The sequence below is a fragment of the Octopus bimaculoides genome, chromosome Z (genome assembly GCF_046866305.1).
Source record: "Octopus bimaculoides isolate indiv1 chromosome Z, ASM4686630v1, whole genome shotgun sequence".
NCBI classification, from domain to species: domain Eukaryota; kingdom Metazoa; phylum Mollusca; class Cephalopoda; order Octopoda; family Octopodidae; genus Octopus; species Octopus bimaculoides.
In genome coordinates this window covers 39499259-39519783 of record NC_142944.1, presented here as the reverse complement: position 1 = coordinate 39519783, position 20525 = coordinate 39499259, and the positions used below count along the sequence as shown (strand labels likewise).

The 20525-nt window shown below is 35.3% G+C and overlaps 1 protein-coding gene across 10 annotated transcripts in view; it reads left to right on the top strand.

Moving 5' to 3' along the window:
• Nucleotides 1-20525, top strand: part of LOC106873692 (lipopolysaccharide-responsive and beige-like anchor protein) — a 479623-nt gene that overhangs the window by 91420 nt on the left and 367678 nt on the right. For 6 of the 10 annotated variants that reach the window (XM_089365204.1, XM_089365203.1, XM_089365200.1 and 3 more), the window contains exons 30-33: nt 7194-7652; nt 12420-12545; nt 13294-14187; nt 18794-18920. In XM_089365204.1, coding sequence (XP_089221330.1) covers nt 7194-7652; nt 12420-12545; nt 13294-14187; nt 18794-18920 — 1606 coding nt within the window. The remainder of the gene's footprint in view (nt 1-7193; nt 7653-12419; nt 12546-13293; nt 14188-18793; nt 18921-20525) is intronic. The other 4 variants (XM_089365208.1, XM_089365209.1, XM_089365206.1 and 1 more) reach the window with 1 other exon arrangement.

The window sequence follows — 20525 nt, the reverse complement described above, 5'->3', positions numbered from 1 at the left end:
CTTACTAATGGGTGGGCTAAGGAAGTACTTACGGCTATGTGAGTAGCGTTTTATTTTGTCATATCAGAGATACACTTCCAATCAACAAGTAATTATCTGCACAAGAGTCGTGGAGGGAGAAGCTATTAGTTGAAAAGTAAATAATGATAAAGGGACGCTAAAGGGTTCTATCATAGAAAAGTGGTCTGATAGTATATTATAGTACTAAGATGCATAGCTAAGATATATACTAGAATAGTGTTTATGAAGTGTTATTACATTGTGGGTAGGTCTGAGTACTAATTTCAATCTTACGAGTAAAGTCCAAAATACAAGGGTTAATGTGTACATGTATGAGTTAAGTATATTTAGGCTTGTAGACTATAGTTGAAGGAGGGTAACTATGTATTGCAAAACTAGTGTGTAAACCATTCATAGACTCTAAAAGTAAGTTTGAGATTATTATCAATTCTGGATATAAGCAGAAAGTATTCATGTTACGGTATAACCTGGGGAACGTAAATAGCCATATGTTGTATTATAATTATATCAGATTGTTAAGTTGTAAAGATTATAACTGTAACCATATGGAGTAATTATAGTTACAGTGGGATTTATCCTGGCTCATGTGGGGATGATGGGATATACATGTAGAGTAGATGTTAGATGTATTTTAATCCACCTAGGTATACAAGTACTAGTAGTTATACATATCCAGACACATGGATAGATTCCTAATGAGTGCTTAAAATGAGTGTTTAAAATATATGCATAAAATGAGTGTTTAAAATGTATGCATAGAGATTTATGCTAAGAAGAATATGGAATGTGGAGTAACATCCCAAGGATAAACTGGTGTAATTGAATATTTATATCTATGTATACATATACACATACATATCTATACATATACACTCACATGCATACATACCCACATGTGTGTGTGTATATATATATATATATATATATATATATATATATATAACACACCTACCCTTACATACACATACACTAGCAAAGTGTATTTTTATTTATAACAGAGATAATATATATATATATAAGGTATATCGAGTATGTGGAGTAATTAGAGTGTTATTAATCACATATATTAGGAAAGGGTGGACCACATAATTATGAGTAACATTAGGAGAGGATGGCAATGAATTTATATTGTGTTTATATTAAGGAAAATATTGTTGTTGTTATTATTATTATTATTATTATTATTATTATTATTATTATCTAAAGAGGTTCTAGTACTAGTAATGGTAAATATTAATGGTATTTAGAGAAAGTGTGTCTAGCCTTATGAAGGCAAAACACATTTCTCTCTTTATAAGTGTTAATTAGTGGAAAATTGACCTTAAGTATATAAAGTATTTCACTTACACATAACATGCATTTCCTATTCTTTACATTATATGCTGGTGCTGAGGTGAGGATCTTCCAGTGTAGGTTACAGCTAATACCTTCATCTTTGAGGTCCCATATATAGTTACTTAAACCAGTTGAGTTCCTCTTATTCCTGTTTCTGAAGGTATACAGATAGTGATTAATCCTCTGTTTTATCTGGTTTTGGATGGCCCCCACATATACCTTATTACTCGATTGAGTACTCACTACACACTGGTAGACTATATCTTTTCTATTGCAATTATTACTCAAGATACAATTATTTCTATTTCTACAATTACAAGCCCTATACTGTTGTGCGGTCTACACTTACACGGTTATTATGTATATTGGGGGTATCATTAGGTGTGGTGTCATTACTATTGTTATGACTAGTGTTCATGTTGTTGGTTGTTGTTGTTATTTTACCTATTTATGTAGAATGTGTCAAATTTTTTATTATTCATGGAGGAAATGATAGCGGCCAGGTTATGCGTCAGACTATAACCAATTCATATTGTTTTACTAATGATGATTTCCCAGTATTTATTTTTTCCTTTTATAAAGTATTAGATTGTTTTTACCAAGTTTTTAATTTGCGTAGCATATGGTAGTATTAGCCAGACAGTATAGTTCCCTATGTTTGTATGATTGGGATTATTGTTCTTTGGTCTATTGTTATTATTAGGCCAGTAACTTTTACTATTAACAATATTGATGTTATACCTATCATTAGTGTTGCCATTGTTATCACTATTTATGGAGCTGATGATGCGTGCCTCCTTGGGATTCATTTTTTCCTTCTTATATCTGCGTTTGCCACTAGAATTTTAAAATTTATTATTAATTCCAATATTATTTCTCTCATTGCTTGCATCATAGGTATTTAGATTATTCTGTGTACACTCATCTATTATTCATCTCTCTCTATATATCTGTTTACGTATTTATTGGCTGATCTCATTCGTTTATTTGTACCACCTAAACACATGTTTACTAGCTGATGTTTGTCAATTTTATATCCTCTCCATTTTCTTATTTGCCTTATATATATATATATATATATATATATATATATATATATATATATATATACACACGCATACATATATGTATGTATGTATATATTTGTGTGTGTGTGTGTATATATGTATGTGTGTGTATATATATGCATGTGTGTTTATGTATGTATGTATGTAAATATATATATATATATATATATATATATATATATATATATATATATTGAAACGTGAGTAAAGTAATTGTATATTTATTTATACATATAACCTTATTTTGTTCCATTCTAAACAAAAAATGTCTGATGAACGGGAATATGAAACTCTGGGTAACAGTTTTTGTGATGTCTTTGCAGCTTTAATAATAAAGCATATTACTCTACCTATGGTATTCAAGTACTATTTTTTTTTCCACCTTGTTTCACATTTATGTGCTTACTCTGGTACATATATATATATATATATATATATATATATATATATATATATATATATATGGTGTAGGTATCAGTTAGAGGGGTTTAATACCTCTAAGGGATAATTAAATCCAGAGTCACTTCTGGCTATTAGCTGGGTAGGTGCAGTCTTTTGTAAGGTTGTACGGTAGCAGGTGTTTTGGTTGGTACTGGAGTTTAGGTTATATAGGAGAAGAAAATGGATATAATAACAATGGGAAACTCATGGTTTCACTGGTATGTTTTTAATTAAATAGATAACAAAGAAGGAATAAGCTACCCTCATCTCTGCTTCTTTCTTCTTTGTTATCTATTTAATTAAAGACATACCAGCAAAAACCACAAGTTTCCCTATGTTATTATATCTATTTTCTTATATATATATATATATGTTCATGACTTCATAGGCACCTAAAATAGTTAATAAACGCATCGCACATGCTAACCAAACCATCCCTAATATCAAATAATGGCCTTACTTTGTTATTTATAATTTTGTAATTGTATTCACAACTCAAAATATAACTATTTTGTACATATGTGTCATATGTGTCCTGATTGTTTTGTTGTTAAATGTTTTAATTAATAATCTGATTATAATGACAAGAGTTTCTTCTTTTTTGATTAAGTATTCATTTCTTCTTTTTCTTGTTGAATTGTTTTTAATTTCTTGAAAATTGTTTGAGGTGTGGTGCTGTATGCAAATGACGGTGGAGGGGCCTACTGATATAGGAAGAACTCCATGATGTCCATAGCAGAAGTGCAATGCTCTTTGAAGAGCGCAAAGGGAGAAGGACTTGGCAGTGAATAAGTATTATTATTATGTATGTATGTAGATATGTATGCACATATGCAAGTGTGTGTAACTATGTAGGTAGATATGATGGCACATATGCAAGTGTATGTATGTATGTATGTATGCATGTAGGTAGGTATGTACATCTGTAAAAACACGTAGCTTAGAGGCCTGAGTATTGTGAAGGTGTGTGGCTTTGAGGTTAGAGTATTGTGAAGGCATGCGGTTAGGGTATTCAGCTCAAGATCATAAGGATGTGAGTTCAATTCCTAGATGAGCATTATGTCCTTGAGCAAGACACTTATTTCTTGTTGCTCCATTCAGCTGGTAAAAATGAGTTGTGCCTGTAATTCAATGAGCCATCCTTGTCACATCCTGTGCCATGCTGAATCTCCCCGAGAACTGTAAGTACGCATATCTGTGGACTACTCAGTCACTTGCATGCTAATTTCACAAGCAGGCTGTTCTGTTAATTGTATTTGGAACACATGTTGCCATAACCAAAAGAGAGCCAAGCCACTTGCATCTGTATATGTACATGTGTGTAAGTATGTATGCAAATATATACATTAGTATATATGTATGTAGGTAGCCATGTACTTATGTGCATCAGTACATGTATGTATGTATGCATGTATATATTTTTTATTTGTTTCAGTCATTAGACTGCAGCCATGCTAGGGCACTGCCTTGAAGAATTTAGTTGACCAAATTGACTCCACCAATACTTAGTTGTTTTTTAAAGTCTGTTACTTATTCTATCAGTTTCTTTTTTGCTGAACTACTAAGTTACATAAACAAATCAACACTAGTTGCTGAGTGGTGGGATGACAAAAGCAAAGGCACACCGACACACACACACATACATACATACATACATAAATACATACATACATGATGGCCGTCCACTTGTGACTGAGAAAGACCATTGTTGATCTTTAGGAACCTTGTGCGCTCTAGGACTAACTTATATTTTGCATTTGGTGGCTAAAGAGCCCTGCTCTTGACAAGCATACACGACTGCAAACATTGCAGACCAAGCTTTCCCCATTCACTATGATAGCAGTGGGCTTTCAAGCAACATGTTTAAATTCTTCATGCTCTGTCAAAGGTGTTGACCCCCTCCTTAACCTGTGATGATGGCAGGCATTGCTCTCCCAGTTTGTCTCCTGCATATCACAGGCATTCAATGAGGACTTGACACAGTCCTTAAATCGCAGCCTTGGTTTCTGCCGGAGTCTCCTTCCATTCACAAGTTCTCCATATAGCATCTGCTTAGGAATCCTGCTATCCTTCATTCTAATTAGGTGTGCTGTCCAACTTAACTAGTGCTTGTGCACATTGCCTCAATACTCAAGATATCAGTTGTTCTCAGGACCTGTGTGTCTGGAGTTTTTAAGGTCCAACTGACCTTGTTGCATAGTATCAATCACTGTTTCATCCACAACTGACTCATGGTTTAGGAGTTCAGAGAAGTGTTTAATCCAGCGACTTGTGATTTCTGTTGATTTAGTAAACAGAGTGGAAGACGCCTTGGAAAGCAAAGGAGCTGATGTGGAGCTCTTAGGTCCATAAACTCGCTTCATAAGATGGTAAAGCTTCTTGCTGTCATTTGCATCAGCAGCAGCCTGAACATCACAAGCAAGATCTTCCCACCAAGTGTTCTGCATCTTCCTGAGAGATCACTTCAGTAGTGATCTTACACTGCTATAGTGAGCAAGTGCTAGATTTCACTGCACAGCTGAAAGTCCTCTGTGCAGCAATACATTGTGGGCATGGTGCTTTACAACCAATAGTCTCTGAACTTCGGCATCATTTTCATCAAACCAGTCTCTTTGTCTGACAGTAGCATATTCTAGTATTTCAGCAGCACATTGAAGAACCTGGTCTCGAAAATCTTCCCATACTGTAGTGTTTTCAATGCTGGACAAGCGAGTCCGAAGCTCTTTCCTCAACACAGCATTATATATCAGATGGACATTCAGATGCCGAGGAATGCCGACTGGCCCTCTTCCCTCTTTCACTCTAATCACCATCTGGAACTTTGCTCACACCAGACTGGTCTGTCCAGCATTCCAATCCATGAAAGGACTTGACATTACAAATGTCATAGATGTTACGCTTGTGGATGATGACATAATCCAGCAAGTCCCAAACTTTAGACCTTGGATGCATCCACATTGTTGTGTGATCACCTTTGTGCATAAAATGAGTGCTTGCGATGTAAAGTCCATGTTCCCTACGCCAAAACGTCCTAGAGAGTGTCATGTTTGCCTGTCTGTTCCAACCCTGGCATTGAAATCCTCCAGTAGAATGGACTTTATCAGAATTGGGGATTTTCCTAAGTATGGCTCTCAGCTGGGCATAAAAAATAGTTTTATCTTCATCACAACTGGTCAAAGTAGGTGCATAGGCACTTATTAGAGTTGCAAACCGCCCACCTTTCAGGTGCAATCATAGACTCATTAGACATTCATTTATAGGAACAGGAAGCTCCTCCAACTTCTTAAGAATATCAGATCGGACTGCAAAGTCAACACCAGCTTCTCTGCGCTCCTCCTTCAGCCTCCCCTTCCAAAAAAAAGGTGTATCCACCTCCTACTTCCTCGAGCTCACCATCACCTTCTATACACATTTCTGAAAGTGCAGCTGTATCAGTGTTATAGCAGTTCAGCTCACAAGCAATAAGTACAGTGAGTCTTTCAGGCCTACAATCACTTGTTGTCCAACAGAATGCGCACATTCCAACATGAAATGTTCAAGTTCCATCCAGATTTTGTTAAAAAAAGCCTCTTTGTTTTTTTAGTGCAAGGTGAACATTCGTCAGTTGTGCTAAACTGACCAGATATAGAAAGACAGGCAATTTTTGGTTCACCTTTTCTAGAATCTTCCCAGCCTCCAGGTGAGCAGTGCCCTCTTCAAATGGAGCCGCTCAGACACCCATGCAATAACTGGATACTACTGCTGTCTTGGGTGACAAGGAAACTTTTTATCTAGTATGGGCTGCCTATGTGCAGGTCACTGATTACATGCTTCCAGCCCATCAGGTCTGTATACTTCACCACCTTCCCATTGCCGCAGGACTTCCAAATAAAAATAAAATAAATATATACTAAAAATACATACATACATACATACATATGTGTGTATGTATGCAAATACATACACAAACATGCTTCCACGTATTTTCTTCTACCAACTTCACTTTCAAGGCATTAGTCGATGTAGAGTTTAAAGTAAAAGACTTTAAACCCAAGGTGCCACACTGTAGGACTGAACCCAGAACCAGATGGCTGCAAAGTGAGCTGTACTTTACTTAAGTAACTGTTAATCATGTCCATAAGAATCCTATTCAGTAGTTGTGCATTTTAGATCCGTGTCTTATATTTTAATATCCACCTGCATAACTATACAGCATCACACCTCTTACAGGTACATTGTATTCTTGTAATATTTACCTTTTACAGTGCTAAAAGTTAAGATTTCTGTGTGGATCTCTCTTTTTTTTTTTTTTTTTTTTGCTTTATTTTATGTATTTACTGGCTATAACAGATGGAAAAACATGGGAGAAAAGCCGTCCAGCTGTTCCAATGCTCATAAGCATGTATAACACTTCTGAACGTACGTCTTTTGTGACGCACGATACAAGTTCAATTTCCACATCAAGTGCAGTGTCTGTCGAGAATTTCGGATCAGTGACTTCTGGAGCTAGAGAAATTGTGGGAACAAGTCCAACAGAATCGAATATGGATGAGGATAACATTAAAATGATGAAATATGAATGTGCCGATCGACGTGCTACGGAAGACGCTAGTAGTGTGCTTGCACATATGGTTAACTGCAACTGCGAAACACAAATACGAGGCGAGAAAATGGTGCATAATCTCACATCTTTTACATGCTGTCATGAAGGGGCAACAGGGAATGAGTGCGACTGTTCTATTGGTGCAAGACACGTCCCAGCTGGAGCTAATTCATCCCTTGTTAATGAAGGTTCATCACAACAGAAAGGTTTCCAAAAGAATATATATACATATATATATAATGTGTGTGTGTGTGTGCATGTGTGTTTTTGTGTACATGTATACAGTGTGTGTATATGTGTGTTTGTGTACATATATTGTGTGTATATATGTGTGTGTTCATATATATGTATATATGTGTGTGTTCATATACATATACCACATATGTATGTACATCTGCATGCATATGTGTGTGTGTGTGTGTGTGTGTGTGTGTGTCTGTGTGTGTGTGTGTGTGTGTGTACATATTGCAGCAGAAATAGTATAGTAAAATTGCCATGGGGAGTGGAATATCCACTGCTTTAGATAGTCCTTCAAAGTAAAGTAAAGTTGGCATCATTTCCATTATCATTATTATTTAATATCTATTTATCCTGCTTTTACAAGTCAGAAGAAATTTATTGATGCAAATTTACTAGGGCCAGATCTTTTCCCATCACCAGCGTTCACCTGTTTCCCTGCAAGGTAATATTTGTCCATGGCCAGTCATGTTTTTCAGAAAATATCAGGAATGAACAACACTGCTAGTATGACAGTGACACTCATTTACAATAACCAACATGAAAGCAAGGAGATACAAATATACACAAGTTCACATGGAATTTCTGTTTATCAAAACCATTTAGAAATGTTTAGCCAGCCAGGGGCTGTGGTAGAAGACACTGCCCCTGGGTAGAACTGTGAGACTGAAGCTGAAATCATTTGGTTGGAAAGCAAATTTCTTGTTCTTATAACCAGGCTTATGACTACATATATGTAATGCGACAGAGTACATAAAATTTGTTGTAAGAAGTGGAAAATAAATCATTTTGTACAGCGTACAGACTCCTTCTTCTGGTTCTTGCTTTGCCAGGACTATAAACTAGTGCACGTACCTCAATTCCCTCACTATGCCATGTATGTGTGTATATATATATATATATATATATATATATATATATATATATATATACACTATGCCATGTGTGTATGTATATATATATATATATGTATGTATGTATGTATGTATGTATGTATGTATATATATATATATGTATGTATGTATGTATATATATGTATGTATGTATGTATGTATGTATATATATATATGTATGTATGTATGTAAATATATATATATATATATATATTGGAAGGTTTGGATTCAGGTGAATATGGTATTTAAGTGTAGGCACCAGAATTGAGTATGGTATTATCCAATACAGTTTCAAAATAAGGTGATTAAAGTCAAAATAAGCAACAAGGATATCCAAAGTTAATGCAGTACGATCCTTTCATGCGACTCCATTTCTTTAAACAATGTTAACAATACTATGTATGTATGTATTTATGTATATATATATATAAACATATATGTATACATATATATATATCTATATATAGAAATGTATGTATATATATATATATATATATACACATATATATATGTATGCATATATATGTATATATGTATTTGTATGCATGTATGTATATATATATATATATATATATATATATATATATATATATATACATATATATATATATATATATGTATGTATGTATGCATTATATTGTTGATTTCTGTAATTATTATCAGTGTACTTAGGCAATTTAAATAAGAGTTTTTAAACTGTTATTTCTAGCAGGTTGACATACTTAGTATGTCCTTTGATTAATTTTAATCCTTCAGCTGCATGCATGAATGTGCAAGGTTGAAATAATCTTAGAAATTGATATTAAGTAAAAAAAAGTATAAAGCTCTACATTTTATCATGTACTGAGTAGTAAATCTGTAAAAAAATATTGCTTTGAGTAAACTACACACACACACACACACACACACACACACTGATATGTATATATATTCACGCGTATGTATGTATGATATGTATGTATGTATGTATGTATGTATGGATGTATGTGTGTATGTGTGGCGAGGGTATTCATGTATGCATGCCTAGAGTTTGTGTTCATAGATATCTCATACTGTGGAGCTCTAACATGAAATGCTAATTTATATCACCAACTTTTTCACAGATGTACTCTCGCACACCTCACCTAAGATGTTGCCGGCTTTTTTTACGTACTTGTCAAAAAATTCCATTACATATCTTTTGCAGCATTGCTTTTTTTTTCTGTTGAAATGTATATTTTTTTAAGCTATTGTAATTAAGTTTCATTTGTGTCTATATATTACTTTTTAATATCTTCTCTTTTCTCAATCTTAAAATTTGCAATTATATCTTTTAAAATCAATGTTTTGGTTTTTTTTCAGTTGAATTAAAATCCATCAGCTTATTTTTTTGCTATCATTAAAAATTCATTTTCAAATATTTTGCTTCTGTTTTAAGTGCCACATTTGTTCATATATAATCTGCACTTTTGTATAATGCTTACCATTTATTATTAGCATCATAATCATTGTTTTAATGTCCACTTTTTCATGCCTGTATGGGTCAGATGGAGTTTGAGGCATATTTTCTACAGCTATTTACTTCTTCTGTCACCAACCTCACCTGTTTCCAAGTAAGGTAATACTCCATCATTGTCAGATAATTTTCACCAGAATATTGGAAAGGAATGTCATATAACAGTCATGTGATGTCAAGGAGACATATTCACACACTCACATCACACATGCATCTAAACATATACACACTTTCATACATACTTTATATATATATATATATATATATATATATATATAAAATGTGAATCTGGAAAATGTTTTGCTATTATTTATTCATCATTACACGTTTCATTTCTACATGTTGGATAAACATGTAAAAAAAATTCCTATTAGAAATTCTTCAGACAGAGAATAAAAAATTACATTACACACACACACACAATAGGTTTCTTTTAGTTTCCATCTACTAAATCCATTCACAAGGATTTGATCAACTGAAGCTATAGTAAAAGACATTTGCTCAAGGTACCATATAGTGGGACTGACTCCAAAACAATGTAGTTGGGAAGCAAACTTCTTAAATGCACACTCCCAGGCTAATCTTATAACTCTCATAGAAAAATATATTGTTACTAGCTTAAAAGCCGTGCTATCGGACAGCTTTTAAGCTAGCTCCTGTGGATGGCTCTTCATTAGGCCCTGGGCCCAACAATGACACTTTATGCATTGAGTACGTATTAAATTTTTATCAAACTTGAACAATTTCCGTCAAAACAGTGATGTAATTGTTTGACTTGGAACTTATTGCAAAGTTGCATGATAAACAACAGTACCACTACCATCACCACCACATCTGCCATATGCACACCATTCAGACTTCTGACACCATCACCATCAATACCTTTGACTTTACTGCCTACCCCTCTGCCACCATCACCACTGTCTTTCATGTCGCTTATTCTCACCGTCATCCCTGCCATCATCACTTCTGCTTCTATCACAACTACAGTTCATACTATTACTCCATTACCATCACAAAAAGGCTAAATGTGTGTGTAAAAGAATTCAGTGTTCGTTTAGTATGTTTGTTCAGTATGTTGGTTCAGTGTTCAGTCCCTCTTTCTCTCACATACCCACTCTTTTTCTCTCTCTTATTATTACTCCCACTGCCACCATTGACACTACTACTTTATATAAAACATCATCAACTCTCACTAAATTTCTTTGTGTCTCTCGCTCTATCTGTCTTTGCCACCGCCCTCACCATCTCTATGCATGTGCAGTAGTAGAAGTGTCATTGAATAGTGAGAGAGGGGTGTCAAGTTGTGACACACTGACACACAAATTAGTTTTCACATTTACTTATATTAGATTATAGTGATCTTATGTCTTTCATAAAACTCAGCTTCAGTATTAAATATAACTAACTAATATCAACCCTGAATATAGTGACACACTTCAGCAAAAAAATTGGATATAATTTAGTTTGCATGTTTAATACACACCACTGATGCTTAGTTTAAAAATTAAGAGAACAAAATATGTATATCATACATAAACACTGCACTCTAAAATCTGAATATAAGATGCATTTGTTTCACATAAAGTATTCCTTTGGAGGCACAATCATGGCTGTGTGTTTAAAAAGTTTGTTTCCCAAGACACATGGTGTTGAGTTCAATCCCACTGCTTGGGGTTTTGGGCAAGTGCCTTCTACTCTAGCGCTGGGTCAACCAAATTTTTGTGAACGAATTTGGTAGATGGACCCTAAAGGAGGCCTCTTGTATATGTGTATATGTGTGAATGCTTATATATTTGTATCTCCTTGTCTTGACATTGCATGATAGCTGTAAACGATTGTCACTGTCATACAAGCTGTGTTGTTCATTTCCAATATTCTACAAGAGCATTTTCTAACCACAGAGAAATATTGCTTTGCTTGGAAGCAGGTTAGGGTTGGCAACAGCAAGGGCATCCAATGGCTATCACTGTCATAGAAAGATATGTTGTTGTTGCTATTATTATCATCATCATCATCATCATCATTATTATTATAGTGAGGGAAGTGATCTAGCAGAATTTTTGGACAAAATGCTTATTGTCTTTTTTTCCTGCTTTTTATGTTCAAATTCTGCCAAGATCAACTTTACCTTTCATCCTTTCAGGGTTGATAAAAAGTAAAATACCAGTCAGGTATTGGGGTTGTTGTAATTAATTTGCATGCCCCTCCTCCTGAAGTTAATGGCATTGTGCCAAAATTAGAAAGAATCATGACAAGAAAAGAAAGTTTGAAAGATTTCATATTTTATTGTTTGAGTTGTGAAAGGTAGTTTATTTTTGTTGATTTATTTTCTTTTTGACTATCAGGAAACGAGACCGATGAGGAATTTATTACCATGAAAGATGATGAAGACGAAGAAGCAGCATCTAAGACAGAAGGGAAAATTTCTGTTACTGCTCATGTAACTGCAAATAGTGAAAGTAAACCTGTTGGTGAGTCTTCATCCTCCACCTTTTCATTGTTGTCATCATTTAACAATTTAATATCTATCTTTCATTCTTGCATGGATTAGAGGGTTTGACAGGATCCTGTGAATTGGAGGGGCTGCATCATACAACAGTTTTTTTTTTTTCTGTGTGACACTGGTACTAGTGAGGTCGAGTAACTCACAAGGCAAAGTAATGTGACCCCTTTATTTACTGTAATTGTAGTAGAGAAGAGGAAGTGGCTTTATGCTTGATGTTGAGAGGCCAAAGTATACTTTTCTTCACCTTCACCTGATACTAAACAAAATGAGGATATTATGTTTATATTTTCTGAAGCAATGCTTTCTGTTGCTTGGTGTTTCATCTTCAGTAGAGTATAAAACCAGCTGGATGCCCTTTCTGTCAAAAATGATTTTGCCACCTCACAGCATTAAATGGTATAAAGCTAACAATTTTAAGGGAGGGAGTTAGTTATATCGTTGATTTATTTTGCTATTTCCATAAGAATGAAAGCCCAAGTCAACTGTAGCAGAATTTGAACTCAGAAAAGCATTTTATATAACACTCATAACAATCCTGACGGTTTCCCACCCTTAGTTGACAAATAATATTAGAAGAGAAACAGAACCAGTGCTTGTGTCTATTTCTGGCATAATGACCCTCCCAATACACTATTTCACTTTATGACATTTGTAAACAAATTTAAAAAGAAACGAAAAATTTTATTTATCTATTTATTTATCTATTTTTGCAGAAAATTCATCAAAGACTACTGTAAATAAAACTGAAGAAATTAAGGCAGACAGCGAGAATACAAAACTCGATCAGTCAGCTAATGATACCCATGAAAGGGAAACAAATGAGACGACAAAAGAACCAGATTTGAAAACAGAGAGCACAGATGGTAAATCTACTAGTGGTAGCCAAGACAATAATGAAAAAGCATCTGTAGCTGAAGAAAAAGATGAAAGTGTGAAACCAAAAGCTGCACATGTTGCTGGAAATGTTCAAGAGCCACCTGCTGAAGAGACAGGTGACTCCAAAAGTACAGGCATTAGTGGTGTTGCAGTAGATTCGACATCGGTTTCCTCAAGTTCAGAGCCAAAAGCAACGACCTCTTCTGCTGAAGATGTTGCAGCTACAACGGTTACAGCAACAGCTGTTGACAGTGGTACTGTTGTTAACGAAATGACGACAACAGCTGCGGAAACAGCTACTACAAGTACTACCATCACTGATGTAAAAATTGAGGTATCTCCAACAATAGAAGATGGACAAGATCAACCTAATAACACCTCTAAAATCGAAACGAGCAAAGATCTACTGCAAGAAGGTGAGAGCAGAAATGATGAAGAAAATCCGGAAATACAAGAATGCATATCTTCAATAAGAATTGATGAGCAACCTAACAGTGTTTCAGTCTCGGCTGACACAGCAGTAAAACCACCTGAAAATCTACAACTTGCTGCAAATATACCAGCAACGTTTGACAACCTACCATTACCAAGCGAGGGGAGCTCACTTACTGAACGCTTGGAGAGAGCCCTCGGATCGTCTGCTCCACTTCTCAGAGAGGTCTTTGTGGATTTTGCACCGTTCCTATCAAAGACTTTAATCGGATCCCATGGCCAAGAATTACTTGTTGGGGGTAAGTATATTTTCTTCAGCTCATTATTTCATTTAGCGTGCGTGTGTGTGTGTGTGTGTATCATTCTGTATATCTTACTTGACATGGATATACTGTAAGAAAGCCGCACAGCTGTTTTGAGAAAGCATCTCTTACGCATGAGTAAAGCTAAAAAGCTCAGAGTTAGCAGTTGCAGGTGAAAAGTGTCCAGTAGTAGAATTGCTAGATTTGGGATTTCTGTGCATTTGTGCATCATTGATAGCAAACGTATGTATCATTCAACAATGGTAGTTGCTGAATAATATTCTTAAGGCTGCAATTTATTCACATGCAGTATCTTTCAGAGCTTGTCGCTAATTCGGTTCTTAACCAAATTGAAAATTGTTAGCATTTTGGAAGAGGGCTGGTCCCTAGCTACATTTTGACATTAAAAAATTGAGATTTGGTCCAATAGAAAAAAGTTTACATCAAAATTTGTAATAGCATTATAGGAGAGTAAGTAACACCACCAATCAACTTTAGATCTAAATAACTTTTTTTATTGTAAAAGCAAAAATATATTTATCTTAGCTTCAATGATAGAAGGCATGAAGAATTTCATAGTTTTGGTCCTATGCAACAAAAATTTTGAATCAAAAAAGTTGTGATGTAAAATATGGAAAAAATATAACTAAGGTAAAAAATTGGATATAAGTATAATTAATTTTTTTTATTTTAAAAACAAACTATATTTTAATTAAGCTTAAATGATAGAGCTCAATTCAAGAAATTTCATGGTATCAATCTCGTGCAATGAAGTTTTGAAAGAAAGAAGTTATGAGTGTTTGTTTCTCAAATTTGAGGGTGAATATATAATTCTATACTTTTTTATGAATATTGTACTATAAGGGGACTTTAAATATATGTCACCAGCATCATTGAGATAAGGAAAAATTATCATTGACACCACTAATTGACACATTTGACACATTATTAATTAGCATAATAGCATAGTCTGGAAAAAACATGGATTACATGGAAAAATGTGAGCAAGGGAAATAATATAAAAGATTATAAACCTGGAAGATTACAGGACAAGTTATTACACTTGGAAAGGTTCAAGACAAGTTATTGCATCTGGTAAAGTACAGAACAAGAAAATTCTTACTTAAAATATTGCAGCTAAGGAAAAAATTTGAATATTAAAAATTATTTGATTTTAATTTACGAAGTAACATTATAATAAAAGAAAAGTACCATCATTTTCTTAAAATATTCACTCACTAGAATGCTTAAAAAATGAGTGCCAGAAGTACCAATATAGCTAAAGTAGAATAGTATATAAGGTAGGCAAATTCATTATATAAAAAAATAGGGATTGGGTCAAAACTGAAAATGTGAAGACCTGGCAATAACTTCGGCAATAACTCAAGCAAATTTTACTGTGAATTTGTTGTTATAGTTGGATTTTACTATAATAAATAACTAATTTTTGTATTATTCTATTTATTGTACTAATTATATACTATTATTATTTTTCATAACCTATTTTCAAATTTCTAATTATTAATTAATAATTTAAAAAATTAATATTTTAAATGTGCAAAAGATATTTTGAGTTATTTTTAATTTTTAATAGAAGTAACAACTAATAACAAATAGAAGTAATAACTTGTAATAAAATTTTTAGTTTTAATAAAAGCTAATGTTTTCTAAATCCAAATATTTTATTTGAAATTTTATCCTTGGCTGCATTATTTTATGTAAGAATTTTCTTGTTCTGTACTTTACCAGATGTAATAACTTGTCCTGAACTTTTCCAAGGGTAGTAAATTGTCCTGTAATTTTACAGGTTTATAATCTTAATATTATTTCTCTTGCTCGCATTTTCCCATGTAATATATACATGTATTTGAATAAATATATTAATTGCTGGTAAGGACACCTTATTTTGTTTTGCAATCATAACAGACTCAAGTATATTAAAGATTTATTTTAAGTTAATACTGTGCCTTACTTTTGTATTAGTAATGCATTGTTTCCATTTTTAAGTTTATCTCTCTAGATTTTCTATAGAATTTAGGGCCAACAGTGAAAGTTTATGTAAACAATGCAATCAAAGATAGAAAAGGTAGGTAATGGGTGTTTATGCATATTCTAGGAGTTATTGCTCCTTCTTCAGCACCATATCCAACCTATCAACTATCCATGAATGCATTGCTTAAATATCTATTAAGTTTAGTGGCGTAACACTATTGGATAAAACAAACTTACATATTAAATACATTTCTGACAACTGGTGTCATCATCATCATCATCATCATCATCGTTTAACATCCGCTTTCCATGCTAGCATGGGTTGGACGATTTGACTGGGGACTGGTGAACCAGGTGGCTACACCAGGCTCCAATCTGATTTGGCAGAGTTTCTACAGCTGGATGCCCTTCCTAACGCCAACCACTCCGAGAGTGTAGTGGGTGTGTACTGGCAACGGCCACGCTCGAAATAGTGTATTTTATGTGCAACCTGCACAGGAGCCAGTCCAGCGGCACTGGCAACGATGTTGATTCAAATGTCTTTTCACGTGCCACCAACACAAGTGCCAGGAAGGCAACGTTGGTAACGATCACGCTCAAATGGTGCTATTTATGTGCCACCGGCACGGAAGCCAGACAGCTGCTCTGGCAACGATCACGCTCGGACGGTGCTCTTAGTGCTCCACTGGTACAGGTGCCATCACGGTTTTGCTTTCGCTTGTCCCAACAGGTCTTCACAAGCTGAGTATAGTGTTCAATGAAAGAGACGTTGGCATAGGTGCCAGTCTACAAATATAGTTCGATTTCGATTTCACTTGCCTCAACAGGTCTTCACAAGCGGAGTTTAGTGTCCAATGAAGGAAAGGTTCGCATAAGTGGGCTAGCTACATCCCTGGCAGAGGCCTTGGATTTTGGTCTCACTTGGCTTGCCAGGTCTTCTCACGAACAGCATATTTCCAAAGATCTTTGTCACAAGTCATTGCCTCGGTGAGGCCTAATGTTCGAAGGTCGTGCCTCACCACCTCATCCCAGGTCTTCCTGGGCCTACCTCTTCCACAGGTTCCCTCAACTGTTAGGGTGTGGAACTTTTTCACACAGCTATCCTCATCCATTCTCGCCACATGACCATACCAGCGCAACCGTCTCTCTTGCACACCACAACTGAATGTATATATATATATATTAATTGCTGGTAGGGACACTGTATTTCATTTTGCAACTATAATATACTACGAAGTTTATTAAAGTTGTGTAAGTCAATACTATGTAGAGATAAACTTAAAAAAATAACAACATACTGCTAACACAAAATAGGACAGTTGTCTCCTCCCTCTCCACTAAGCTTCATCTTAGGTCTCTTTAACACTTCTCATATTTGCTATCATTTCCTATGCCTTCTCATATCTGCCATCTGTGCTCCCCTATTCAACACCCATGTCACCTGACCCATTATAGTGACCCTTATTCATTTTTTCTTTTATTCTTATACTTGTTCCAGTGATTTGGCTGCAGCCATGCTGGAGCACCACCTTGAAGGGTTTCCAGTCGAAAAAATCGCCCCCAGGACTTATCTTTTTAAGCCTAGCACTTATTCTATCAGTCTCTTTTGCTGAACCACTATGTTATGGTGGTGTAAACATACCAGCACCACTTGTCAAGTGGTGATGGGGGGGGGGGGCAAACATAGACACAAAGTCGCACACACACACACACAGACACACACAGACACACACACACACACACACACACACACACACACACACACACACACACACACGGTCTTCTTACTGTTTCCATCTACCATATCTACTTGAATGGCTTTGATCAGCTTCAGGCCATAAGAGAAGACACTTGCCCAAGATGGCACATGGTGGGACTGAACTGGGAACCATATGGTTAAGAATCCAGCTTCTTACCACACAGCCATATGTACTTCTCTTTTCCATTTCTATCGCTATACATCACCTTGCACGTTCCCCTCCTAATTTCTCATCTATCCTCCTTCCTGAATCACTTCTCTCACCTCAACTTACCACTCTCCATATCGATATTAACCATCAACACACTTCTATGCTTGTTCATCACTCACAACAGTCAACTCTATCCTCATTTTTTACCTGCTGTGAAATTACGCACACTCTCCTTTGTCTCTTGATCCCTTGTCAGTATTCTCTCTTATACTCGACTTCTTGTATCTTGAGATGCTCTGGCATCTCATCACCATTTTGATCTTCTTTCCAGCTACTCCTACCCAAGTCCTGTATCTCCTCTAGAGCAAGACATGTGCTTATCCCGCTGTCATACTTTAGTCTCCCAATGCTTGGCATAAAAAACTACCTCTCCCTCTCTCAGTTACACTCACAGTCAAGGGGCATTTTACTCTTCTCATCTCTCATCTAGTTGGATCATTGGCAATCTTTAGCATTAAGAAGGCCATCCAACTGTACAGACCATGCCAAAGTAGATATTGGAGCACGATGGTGTCTTCACACTGATGACAGTGTTGTGGCTTATATGCATTGAATGTTATGCCAGTATGGAATATGGATGTTAAAGGATGATGGTGATAGTAGGGGAAATCATTAAAAAAAATTTTTTTCTGTCCCCACAGGCCTTGTTACACTGAAGCAAAGTTCATCTGTCGTAGAGTTAGTGATGTTGCTTTGTTCCCAGGAGTGGCAAAACTCTCTTCAGAAACATGCTGGACTAGCGTTTATCGAATTGGTCAATGAAGGAAGGTAAGTTATTTTAATATTATAAAAGTAAACGTATATCTGTGAGTTCTGTATTATGGGTCACACAGGTGCAAGCATGGCCGTGTAGTTAAGAACTATCTGCTTCCTAACTACATGGTTTCAGGTTTGGTCCCATTGCGTGGCACATTCAGCAAATGATTTCTCCTCTTGTTCTGGACAACCAAAACCTTATGTGTAGATTCGGTACAGAAACTGAAAAGAGCTAATCACATGTGTGCATATATATAAGTTTGTGTGTGTGTGTGTGTGTGTGTGTGTGTGTGTGTGTGTGTGTGTGTGTGTATGTGTGTGTGTGTGTGTGTGTATATATATACATATATATATATATATATATATATATATATATATATCTTTTATCTTTTACTTGTTTCAGTCATTTGACTGCGGCCATGCTGGAGCACCGCTTGTAGTCGAGCAAATCGACCCTAGGACTTATTCTTACAGGGACGAAAACACACCAGCATCGGTTATCAAGCAATGTTGGGGGGACAAACACAGATGCACACACACACACACACACACACACACACACACATATATACATATATATATACATAATACATATATACGGCGGGCTTCTTTCAGTTTCCGTCTACCAAATCCACTCACAAGGCTTTGGTTAGCCCAAGGCTATAGTAGGAGACACTTGCCTAAGGTGCCACGCAGTGGGACTGAACCCGAAACCATGCGGTTCTTAAGCAAGCTACTTACCACACAGCCACTCCTGCGCCTATAATAATAATAATAATACAAATAATATGTGAGTATATGCATATATACATACATGTATGTACATACCTACATCTACATGTATATATAGATGCATATCTGGGTACAGGATGTTACAAAAAAACGTGGACAAAATGAGAAACAGAACATAAACAGAGTACAGAAAACACAGGCCACATAGAGAACATTTCCTTCATATATATAGCAAGTGAAAGAAAATTGAAGTTGTTTTCATGTTAATTTATTTATCAAAGTCATGGAGAAATGTGTATAGCTTTTTCATTATATAATCTGTATTATATCATCAATATTGCATATCCATTATTCGTATCCATGTTTTCAAACTTGTTAAATGGTATATTTAACATGTAAAATCATGAGCATGAGTTGTGTGGTTAAGAAATTTGCTTTCCAATCACATAGTTTAAGGTTCAATTCCACTGCATGGCACTGTGTGCCGTGTTTCCTATTTCCACTCCAAGCCAAACAAAAGCCATGTGAACAGATTTGGTAGATGGAAGCTGAAAGAAGCCCATTGAAAAAAATATATATTTATTGAAGTAGTATAATTTGCATGAAGCATTGTCTGATATAAATAGATATTTAAAGTTTTTCTAAAGCCAAAACAATGCAGGTTATAATAAATTGATAATACAGGTCAAGGATTAGTACGTTTACATGGCGGTGAATGATGATGATGATAATGATGCTGTCCACTTATCCATGCTTGTATTGCTCAGATCATTGAGGCAGATACACTTCCTATCTCCAGGCCCTACCCTGTTTCCATGCAAGTTGGTATTTCCCCATGGTCAGATGTATTCATCATCATCATCATCATCATCGTTTAACGTCCGC